At 40.8% G+C, this 11,715-nt stretch overlaps 2 protein-coding genes across 3 annotated transcripts in view; one reads left to right on the top strand and one right to left on the bottom strand.

The window, feature by feature from the left end:
- Nucleotides 1-11,176, top strand: part of LOC126403838 (Fc receptor-like protein 5) — a 15,016-nt gene extending 3,840 nt beyond the window's left edge. Inside the window, exons 1-6 of one of the 2 annotated variants that reach the window (XM_050066647.1) lie at nt 5,998-6,020; nt 6,103-6,147; nt 6,482-6,745; nt 6,918-7,163; nt 9,400-9,645; nt 9,747-11,176. In XM_050066647.1, the coding sequence (XP_049922604.1) occupies nt 6,105-6,147; nt 6,482-6,745; nt 6,918-7,163; nt 9,400-9,645; nt 9,747-9,901 (954 nt within the window). In that variant the 5' untranslated portion in view covers nt 5,998-6,020; nt 6,103-6,104 and the 3' untranslated portion in view covers nt 9,902-11,176. Of the gene's footprint in view, nt 1-5,997; nt 6,021-6,102; nt 6,148-6,481; nt 6,746-6,917; nt 7,164-9,399; nt 9,646-9,746 lie in introns of those variants that run through there. The other variant, XM_050066648.1, reaches the window with a different exon arrangement.
- LOC126403903 (selection and upkeep of intraepithelial T-cells protein 5-like) overlaps nt 1-11,715 on the bottom strand; it is a 39,737-nt gene that overhangs the window by 17,097 nt on the left and 10,925 nt on the right. The window contains exons 8-9 of the mRNA XM_050066723.1: nt 4,509-4,611; nt 2,889-3,230 (exon numbers count right to left, since the gene is read on the bottom strand). Coding sequence (XP_049922680.1) covers nt 2,889-3,230; nt 4,509-4,611 — 445 coding nt within the window. The remainder of the gene's footprint in view (nt 1-2,888; nt 3,231-4,508; nt 4,612-11,715) is intronic.

Raw genomic sequence — 11,715 nt, 5'->3', positions numbered from 1 at the left:
CAGGCAGGCAGGCAGGCAGGCAGGCAGGCAGGCACGCACTCAGGCAGGCAGGCAGGCAGGCAGGCAGGCAGGCAGGCAGGCAGGCAGGCAGGCAGGCAGGCGTTGCTGTCAGAGCAGGAAGTGTAGTGACAGTGTGACAGAGAAGCTGAACACATCTGGACTGTTGAACCTTCACACTCTGTTCAACATGTTTCTAACCTTTGTGTTCCCTTTTAAACTGACTCACCTCATTCTCATCATTACCTCTCTGTTAACACACACTGAGCATCATCTGCTGAAGGAGTCAATTAACCAGCTCTTACTACTAATTAAACACTACTACACACATGTATTAGGAGACTCATTTACATTAAAGGTTTCCAAATCAGGTATAAGACTTGTTTATATTTATCTATTCATTATTTAGCTATTAGAAAAAAAGATTTGGAGAAAATGTCACTGATGAGTTGATGCAGAAACTTTGAAGAGATGATAAACCAGACTGTTAAAAACTGACCATTTACATGAAGTTAAGATCTGTTGTGTTGATGGTGAAAGTTAACACTTGTATGAACGTAGCAGTGGTGATGATGAAGTTTAATTTCTGTCATATGATAATAATGGATCAAACCAACTCATGTGAATAACAGGCTGATAAATCAGTGAGAAGAACAAAGAGCAGCTGTGAGACATTTAAAGATGGAAACAGATCAGTGTGATGAGGAGAAGATACAGAGAGAAAGAGTTGAGCAGACATGTCAGTCAGATTCACAAAGTTAATAATAATCATATTAACCTCTCTTATTTTGGTCTCCAGCTGATTCTTCAGGGTCTTCACTTCCCTCTGAGCTCTGTCCTTTAACTGTGTCTGCACCTGGAGCTGTTTGATGGTTTCAGCCTGGTTTCCCTCAAACTGTGAGTGAAGAGAGACATGGAGGAAGACTAGATGAGAGACATGCTCTGTTTTTTTAACCATAGGAGTGATTATACAACATAGTCATACACATGGTAATGTGGTTTGTGGAGCATGTTTGTGTTGTGGTCATTGTGCTCTCAGTCTGGACTCTATGACTATAATGTTCAAAGTTATACAAATTCATTCACAAATGACTGAAGGTTATTATTTGTGTTTGATGTGATTTCTTTGTACGTTAATCAGGATGATGTCAAGTAAGAAAAATGGGACAATTAGATAAAAAGATGAACCTCTCCTGGTGTGTTCATCCTGTATAACATATCTGTCTACTTTGGGCTGTTATCCCTTTAGTTACTTCTTATCTATTAAAATTTTTAATTTGTCAGCATTTCCTCAGTTTGATTAGTGTGTGCATGTGAGTGTGAGTGTACACACAGACATGCAGCATGAAGCACCAGCACACAGCTAAGCATTACACACAGAGCGGCAATAAAGAGTAAACCTAGATAAAACACATTAGCCATCATATGGTTCTTAACACAATGTTAACAGATGCAGTTACATGTTCGCAGTATGGTCTCGTGCACTAACACACAAGCCATGCAACACACAGTTAGCCATGCTGATAGGAAAACATATTTCATACATACCCATGCAGAGTCGGTTGCCTGGCAACGGGCAGAGGACATAAAGCAAGTTAGCAGCATGTTAGCAGCCAGATATATCAACAACAGTGTTTAGATGAGCGTCTTGAGTCTTGGTGTGAAGCTGTGAGAGGTGAGACAGTTTCTTATCTCAGGTGGGACAGTGTTTGATAGTTTAGAAGCTCTGACAGAAAAGTATGATTGGCTGAAGGAGGTGGACCTGTAAGTGACTACAGTCCCCTCTCAGTGCAGACCTGATGGATCTGCTGTTTGGGTTTGTCTGTTCAATAAAGGTGCTGAGTCCAGGACGAGCCTCGCCATTTTGTAAAACACATTCCTCTTTAATTTTAATTTTCCTGCTCTTGTCTCTTCTCCCTCCACTGAAAGTGTCCTGTTTGTTAACTCACAGGATTGCTCTTTTCCTCTTCTCCCTTCAAAGACTCCATTTCTTCTCCAATGACAACCTGATCTCCAATTCTCTTAGGTCCAGAGCGATTCTTCCTTCGTCCTGTATCACGTTCATCTGAGGGGCTTCTCTTGGTCTCTGTGTCAAACAAAGGCAGCAGAGTTAAACTGNTCTTCTCCACAGTCACTCTGCTGCTGACAGTATAGAGGTCATCAGGACCTCTGACTGTCTCTGTAGGTCCAGCAGAGAGGAGCTTTCCCTCACCGTCCAGCCACAACACCTCAGGCTCTGGATACCAGCCTGCAGACTCACACTGTAACACCACTCCCCCCTTGTCTCTGTCAATCCCTGCTAAACTGATGACAGGTGAGGACGCAGCACCTGATGATGAGCGAAAGGGAAACAGTTAAACAGCTGTCAGTAACACAATCACCACATTAATGATAACAAAGATGCACAAATGTAAAATCCATGTGGTGATCTCTTTTGGCGAGGCCTCTAAACCCAGAATATACTGGAGCTGGATATTAAAATAATGATTGTTTCCAGCTGCTACATTTATCGTCGACCAAACATTCGTTTGCTGTGTTCGGCGAGATAAGAACATTTTATGAATCATACATGAACCCTGACGTAAGATGAATTCTGTGCTCGGATCTGTGCTGGTTTGTACGTCCCATGGATAAATGAGGGCCAATGTGTCTCTTTAACTCTTTTGGGTATTATTTACATTAACCAACAGAAAAAAAAAAAGTTTTTCCAATGGCATCTATGAGCTGTTCTTAAAAATGTTAAATGTTTAGATGTTAAATGTTGGGATGTTTGATGACCATGGTTGTGCTCTTCATCTCTCAGCACCAGTGGCTGAAAGCTCTGTTGATCCCTCTACAGTTCCTCTTTGGATGCACAGACTACACTGTAGATACTGAATGTGTCCACTTACCAACAACAAGCTCAACAAAAGAGTCCACATTCAGTTTTGGAATGAAGCATCTGTAGCTTCCTGCATCAGAAGGTCTCACATCAGAGAGTTTCAGTGAAATGTTTCCTCTCTTCAGTTCATCAGTGAACAGAGATGTTCTTCCTTTGTAGGATGGATCTTTACTATGTAAATAGTCCTGACCAGCACGCCACACAAGGACAAATATAGAATCCAGGTCAGATCTCGTCCAATCCAACGTCATGGCAGCAACGTCCACTGCAGGTTCCAGGTGACATGGCAAGATGATGTCATCACCAACTGTTGCTACTATTGGCTGAGATGGACCGATTAACTGAGACTGACCTGGAGAGAAATAGATGTGTTTATTCATTCCTGCAGTAAGAACTACTTAAATCTGCTCAGCTCAACAAGAGCTTGTACACCATGATGCTGAGCTAAAAGAGGCAGACCATGTAGAGCCGACACTGAAATACCTGCAATGTCACAATTAATCAAGTTTTTGTTTGTGAGCTACACCATCAGCACCGTCATGAGGTGAACATTTTAGTTTGGATTCATGATAAAGTACCTGCAGAACCAATGGCATTGCTTATTATAAACTGCTAACATGCTAACATGCTAAGCTAAGATTCTGACCATTGTTATCATATCTGCAAAACATCAACGCATTGGCATAGTCATCATTAGCATGTTGGCATATTGACATTATCAGTTAGCTCAAAGCTGTTCTTTACCCAAGTACAGCCTCATGCTGCTTCTAAGATGACAAATATATGGAATTAGAAAAGTTTAATCTGTGTAGTCATCTAAACAAACATGTCTCCTAAAAAACATATATTCACCGGTAGCAGCTAAAGCATGATTAACACGGTTATGATTTTGTTTTGGCAACTCCAACCACATGGTTAAGGGAAAGATCGTCGGATGGATGGATGGATGGATGGATGGAACTGATCCCAAATTGTGAATTTTCTACATGACAGCAGCAGGTCATCAGGACATTGCTCCCAGCCCATTCTCATTCCAAAGTCTGTCATTTCAATGTCATACACCAACGCCAAAAGCTACCTTTCGTGGTGGTATGATACGCCGCAGGGTGGCATCATTTTACAATGTGGCCAAACGGAACCTTTTGTTGTGTCATGATACGCTGCAGTTTGGTCAGATTGTGTCAGGATGATACATGGACTGATGGATACGCAGATGATGTTGGATACTTAGCTTGTGATATGTGATGACTTGGGATGAGAACGTGTTGCAACAACACTGACCTAAAGCATGAGAAATGTTTACTCTTCCCCAACTTTCATCCACCTGAAGGTGTAGATTATGTCACTTAGTAGTAACACTTATCTGTAGACAAAGCAGGAATGTTTACATATGGTTGGAGATGCAACTGAAAATCTCAAGCACTTTTGTTTTCAGGCTCTGTCCTTTGTGCTTCAACTCAATTGATGACATTAATTTTGCCCTCAGAGGAAAAGTGTTTGAATAACTGAAGAGCCAGTGCCCAGAAGTACTTTAACCTTTTGTTAAGTGGTATGTATTGATATGATTTTGTAATTATGTTTAATTTGAGGCCTCACTGTGACCTTGAGCCTGTATTAGTGTGTGAGTTACCTGTCACAGAGTGTGTGAGGACAAGATGGAAAACCAACACACTGAGGGGTCTGAGCGGAGACTGAAGGGACAGTCCATTCCTCTGACGAAGCATCTTGAAGTTCTGAGGATCAAATGAAAGCAGTGATACATTAGATGGAATATTATGTTGTTGGATTAATGTTGTGGCAAAATTACTAGTGCAGACAAAACTAAAGTCGTTTCTGAGCAAGTTTTTTGCTTTATGCTCGGTAAAGTTACCTAGCAATGTCCCAGTGGAATTAATAAAGTCCACTCTATTAAAATCTTTATCCCTTACAGCCCTACACCTGTGACAACACCTTCACTGGCAGCGCACTTTATTACTACTGATATCATGACGATGTGCCCATGTTATGCACTTGAATTTCACTTTCATCATTTACAATATTATGTAAATATAGAAGTAAAATGCTAAATACGTTATCTTTTCTTGCAGACACGGCAACAACTTTTGACGAATCCTTCAAGTGCTTTCCTTGATACAAAGTCCAACAACTCCTGTAAAGATTATCCAGAAATTGATTTGACTGTTTGGTGTCAAAACCACCACCGCCAGTTTCAAAAACGGCCTGTTACCAAGTATCACTACAGACCCGTGTCATTGACAGTAAAGTGATACTGTGATTTACAATATAAGTTGATTGAAACGTGTAAAATAGGTAAAAATACATTAAGAAGACGACGTACCTGCTACATGGTGCGTTGTTCTTTCAGACTGCCCAGCCTAAGTCTGTAAATCATTGACAGGGTGTTGCCTTGGCTCACCTCTCTATCTTCACAGTGCTGCATTAGATTTAGTTTGTATCACAAATAATGTAGTAACAGCTCACTCACCCCCCCTAAACTTCCTTGAACCCCATTGTTGAAATACTTGAATTAGAATATGTACATATGACTCACAGTATAAACATGAATAAGTAAAACTTTAAACACAGCATGGTGATTGGCTCTTCTTTCCTACACTTAGTTTCACTTTGAGTATATGTGTGAACAGATGAACTTTGAGACTGTTGCCATGGTAACCGATCCCTAGTATATTACAGCTGCAACCAGCATTATACATGGACATACTTAATCTGTGAGTGAGCATCATGTTTATAGCATTTATATCATGTTATGTTTGAGCTCTTGCTGACGTCCCAGAGTTCGTAGCTGCATCCCAGAACATCAGCAGCAGACACAGGAGGAAACCTAGCATGTAACATGAAGACAGGAAAGGCCACCAACAAAGCTGCAATATGTGACAACGTGAGATGAGAACATGTTGGAAATGAACCTACTCACTGACCCATGCTATTGTATTTGTCCACAGGGAGGCGCTCAAGGATTTCTTTGAAGGCCCTAATGCTGAGGACTTGAACAGAAGGTATGGGTGAGCTGTGAGCACAGGAAGAGGAAGCTGTTGTCTACATCCTTAAGCTGTGTTTCAGTGATGCTCTGACAGTCAGCAGCAAGACACCATGGAGGTCACAGCTCTCTGCTTCAGACTGTGTGAGTACCAACACTCAGGTTTTACATCCTGTGTATCAACCATCTCAGTCTGATATTTCACTGTGCTTCTTTGTTCATCCAGTGATGCTCGGAGTCACTCTGCTGAACACTTACACTCAGAGAAGTGGTGAGTGACAAATTAAAAATCCTAAAGATGCTCTTTAACATTTTGTTTCTTAGTTTTTTCTTTTTGGTATCATTCCTTCATTTAAACAACCCTTTAATCTGACTCTATCCTTATGATGTACTTTAGGTTCCTACAGTTCTGACCAATTTCATATTTTGTGCAAGGATAACTTTAATGAATTCATGTCCTTGATGTGAAACTAAAGCAAAATGTATCATGCAAAATGTCCCCAGTGTAATCTGTCAGGTGCGGACACAGACTGTACAATGAACGTCATATTTTTGTAGTTCATAAAGTTCCTTTTGTGACGCTACAATTTCTGTCTCGATTTCAGATGCAGCTTTTCTTCGCGTCACTCCAGACAGACTGCAGCACTTTGAATATGAGCCTGTGTCTTTTCACTGTGAGGGGATTCCTGGTCCCGTTAAGATGGAAATGATCAGGGATACTGAGCAACAGGATCTAGTTTGTGATATTAAGAGGACGCCAACAGTGTCCTCCTGCACCATTGGTGAAATCTATAAAGGAGACAGTGGAGAATACTGGTGTGAGAATGAAGCAGGAGAGAGGAGCAACACGGTCAACATCTCTGTCACTGGTATGTTGGAATATATATAAAAAGTCATGTTTCCAATCCATGAGATTAGCTTCTGATGAGAGAGAGCTAAAAGAAGAGATGATGACACTTTCACTGTTTAACTCCCACAAAGTCAGCAAACAGCTGCATCTCAGATCATTTCAGGGTAAGATATACAACCTTTGTTTCCTAGATGGTCCAGTGATCCTGGAGAGTCCTGTCCTCCCTGTGGACGAGGGTAACGATGCCACTCTGAGCTGTAAAAGAAAGACAACCTCTTCAAACCTGACAGCTGGTTTCTACAAAGATGGCGTCCTCATCAGGAGCAGCTCTACAGGAGAGATGACCATCCACAGTGTTTCCAAGTCTGATGAAGGACTCTACAAGTGTCACATCTCTGGAGCTGGAGGATCACCAGAGAGCTGGATGGCTGTCAGAGGTGAGACTCTGCCATGACTCTACCATGATGTTCTTTCCTAACCCTGACCACATGCTTTTGTTGCCTGATCCTAATCGTGTGCTTTGGTTGACGTGCCGGCGTTGTTAGCGGTGTCCTGGAACGTCAACAGCAGATGCAGGAGGATGCCTTGCATGTTATATGTTGACATGAAAGGCCACAAAGCCGTGATATGTGATGACTTAGGATGAGAACGTGTTGGATGTACAGCAGAGATACTCAACTTGCTTTGCTCCAGGGGCCATTTCTGCAAAACGGGACCAGCTGCAGCACCGTTTTTTTTAATAAACAAGTGCTATTTTGATGCTTTATATGTCCTCTGGAACCTTCATTACACTAAATATACCCACAAGGCACCAGTGTTAATACATTTATGTTCATAATGAATTAGAAAATGGCTGGGGTCCATCTGGCCCCTGTCACAGGCATGATTTGGCCCACAGGCTGGAAGTTGAGTATCACTGATGTTCAGGTATCTGACTGAGTAATCACCAAAACAGGAAGTTGGTCTTTAAGATAAATGAGGCATCCCATCATGCTTTGTGTCTGGAAAATGTAGAACAGCATCATCATACAGATTTTTTTTTGTCCTCTTCTCTCACTGTGTGATTGTAATTCACTTGTACTTTTGGTGCGTTCAGGTGTCAGACCTTAGTGTACATATTCATGCTTGCAGTTTCTCACACACTGAAGGGTTAAACCACACAGGCACTGGTGCATGAACTATTTTATAAGGCCAGTTGTCCGAGTCCTCAGTGTGTGTTGGTCTGTGTGTAGTTTTAGACTCTACAGATGCTGGTGATAATTTGAGCCTCAGACACAAACCACATGAGACTTAAACGTGTGTGTGGCAGTTACAGGGCTCTGTAGAAACAACAATGGTTTCTACTCACTGATAACTTAAAGGTTAACGTGTGTCCTGGGGAATCTATATAAGCTTTTTGTTATCAATGCTCCAAATAGGAATACTCCAACCCCCCAAATGACCACTTGCATATCAGTGACTCAGCGTGTATTATGTTGAATATGTGAAGAAAACGTTGTTTGTCTCTGCAGCGAGCGAACAATCCAAAACAAGTGAACATTCCTGAAGAATTGACGTCATGGCGGACGTGTTTAACAACAGCAAAACTATATCAAAACATCTGTTTACAAACTCTCACATAACTCCTGCAGTATAATCCAAGTCTCATTTATCCAGTTGTACCTTCAGTACCTCCCAAACACATGGATTTGCACTAAATGTTACGATTTAAAATATGTAAATGAGCAGCACGTCTGGATAAGTGTTTGAGCATTGAGCAGAGGTCAAACACACACACACAAACTGCACCTGACTGTTTATGCAGACGTTTTTCATATTGTAAAATCTTAGTGAAAACACACTAAGTGAAACACTTTCTCACTGCGACCTCATCACATGTCCACATTTGGTCATGGACTTTCCACGTCCACATACGACGTGCAAGGTACCCTGGGTGTGTTGGTTGATGACGTTCTGGGACGCCGTGTCAACTTCAGCCTGTTACATTCACTGTCGTCTTTCAAGATACACTTCTGTTTTCACAGGAAATTTAACGTTTACATACGGTCACAGCAAACGCACATGGTTATGTTGTGCCAGCACTCACATGTGGTTGGGTTTAGGAAAAAAGAACAGGATTTAACTTTACATTCTCACAGGAAGTGAACACTGGGCTCCTGAGTGAAAGTCCGTGGTTGTTGGACCGATCCAGACTTTTGCCGCCTTAACTTTCATTGTTGATGAACATCATGCTAGTGTTTCTCATTGATGTCTGACGCTGGAAGTCACTGACCAAGCGCCTGTTTTCTGCGACTACGAAGTGAGACAGGTCGGTTTGTGATGCACTGAGCCTTCGACTACATAAATGAGACTTGGGTTATACTGCACAAGCTGTGTGAGAGTTTGTAAACAGGTGTTTTGACATAGTTTTGCTGTTGTTAAATGTGGCGCCAAATGACTTCAGTCAATCAAGATTTTTCTGTTTTTGGATTTTGTATTTACTGTGAAGGCATGAAAGAAAAACAAAGGTGTCCTCCCTAATTCAACGTAACACAGGTGAGTAACTGATATGTACATGATCATTTTGCTGGTGAAGTAGTCTTTGAAAGATTAAACTGACATCACTTTTCCTGTCGCACACCCACAGAGTGATCAAACAAGTGTATTTCAACCTATAAAACCTTTGTTGTTCAGCTGGTTCAGTGATCCTGGAGAGTCCTGTCCTCCCTGTGGAAGAAGGCAACAATGTGACTCTGACCTGCAGGAAGAAGATGTCTTCCTCAAACATGACAGCTGGTTTCTACAAAGATGGCCTCCTCATCAGGAGCAGCTCTACAGGAGAGATGACCATCCACAGTGTGTCCAAGTCTGATGAAGGACTCTACAAGTGTCACATCTCTGGAGCTGGAGGATCACCAGAGAGCTGGATGGCTGTCAGAGGTGAGACTATTACACTGTTTAAAATGTCAGTGTTCAACTTGTGCTCCAGCAGCTCTCAGAGACAACCTGTCACATACTGTTACATGCTTTTGTCTCTGCAGCTCATCACAGAGACATGTGTCCCTGTTCAGACCTCTTCATACATGTCGTCCTCGTCTTAAGGACGGTGTTCACCATAGTGATGGTGCCTCTGCTGCTGCTGCTGGTGGGACTGCTGCACTGTGGGAAACTCAGAGTTACAGTTGCACAAACATAACTGATACTCATGTATAAAGGTAACATGTCAAGGTAATGAAGCACAGAGCGTCCCATCATGCTCACGGTCTGAGAAATCTGGCAGGTCATCAAGATGTTGTTCACCTTTAATCTTCACTTGTTTAGTTTTTGTATAAGTTGTGTGTTTGACTGTGAGGTATCAAAGCTCTCTGTGTCACATGTTCATACCTGCAGCGACTGTTGGACTCTCTCACACACAGAAAAGGTTAAACCACAGAGGCACTGATGCATCAACTATTTTTAAAAACCGAGCTTTCTGTTTTTAAAGTATATGTTGCTGCATGTTTAGTTTTAGACTCGACAGATGCTGGTGATAATTTGAGCCTCTCAGAGACAAACCACATGAGACAATACATGTGATGTGTGTAGAGAGGCGTTCAGGAGGCTCTGCTGAAACAACAATAGTTTGTACAGGTTGATAATTTAAGAGTTAACTTGTGCCTTGAGGAATCTGTATCATCTTTAAACTAACGTTTGAAGCAGCCTGATACTTGTTTTTATCTTTATTAAAAATGAACATGTTGTATCACAGAGCTGTAAACTAAAGAAAGAATGTTGAAACAGTTTAATTCAACAATATTTTGAAGCACAACAAATGGTTAAACAAAGTCAAAGAATGTGCAGACGTCACTCAAAGTATTGTATAAACACAGAACTATACCTTCATGTGTTTATTTTTTCATAATTATTTATTGATCTTAATCTTAGAGGACAAATACTGTAAACATTAGCACCAACATCAGGCATTTTGTCTCTAAGGACACACACACAGAATAAGGACACCTGAAGCCATTTTAAACATCAGATTTAATTTGATTTGATTGCAAAAAAAAAGGAAACATAAAAACAAGAATCTTGAAGAATGACGACAGTGATACGACCTCATCAAAGTCACATCTGTGTTACAAACTGGAGGTTTTCAATGGAAAAAAATGTTTTTCTGCACTGATTCTGAACAAAGCAGGGAGTTTATATACAACATGAATGGAGTGTTCACGCTAAATGCAGCGTTTCAGGCACTGAGATACTTGTTTGTTTATCTTCATTAGAAATGAACATCTTTTATTCCAATGCTGTAAACTGAAGAAAAAATGTTATAGAAAATATTTTTGTTTTCTATGTTATTTATAAAGGATAGTCTCACAGGACAAATAGGAAATGTTTTGAAACTTGATATGTGTCAATGCAAATATTGTAAAAGTAAGAACAAACATCTGTCTTTGTATCTCTCGATACACACACACACACACACACAAGCAGAGTAAAGACATCTAAATTCACAGTAAACATTAAATTTAATACAAAACACATAATAACAAGAATCTCTTCAGCTCTGATCAGTCTGCTGTGGAAACATATCAGTGATGCAACGTTATCAAAGTTACATTTGTGTTTTGTTTTTTTGTTTTTTTTACAGTGTAAGGTTTAATAATTGAAGAGCAGTTATTCAATAAAAACATGTTTTTATCCATTGATTCTAAACAATTGATGAAGCTTAAATGACCCTCTGAGACAAAGCCATCAGCAGAGTCATTTCTCTACAGTACACTTTGATATAAATCAGAGTTTGGGGGATTTCAGAGTCAAATATTTGAGTTATTACTGATAAACAGGAAGTGGTTTCTTTGTAAAAAAAAAAAAATATATATATAAACTTGTCCATACCCACTGGTAGCTTTGTCACCTTCTACCTATGCCAATCCTCAATGCCTATGTGCAGTTTCACATAGATTGACCACGTCAGTGAGTAGAAAAACGTGGGACAGACAGAATGACTGACTGACAGAATGACAC

This window comes from Epinephelus moara, chromosome 17, assembly GCF_006386435.1.
Source record: "Epinephelus moara isolate mb chromosome 17, YSFRI_EMoa_1.0, whole genome shotgun sequence".
Taxonomy (NCBI): Eukaryota; Metazoa; Chordata; class Actinopteri; order Perciformes; family Serranidae; genus Epinephelus; species Epinephelus moara.
This window is presented reverse-complemented; position numbering and strand designations above follow the sequence as displayed.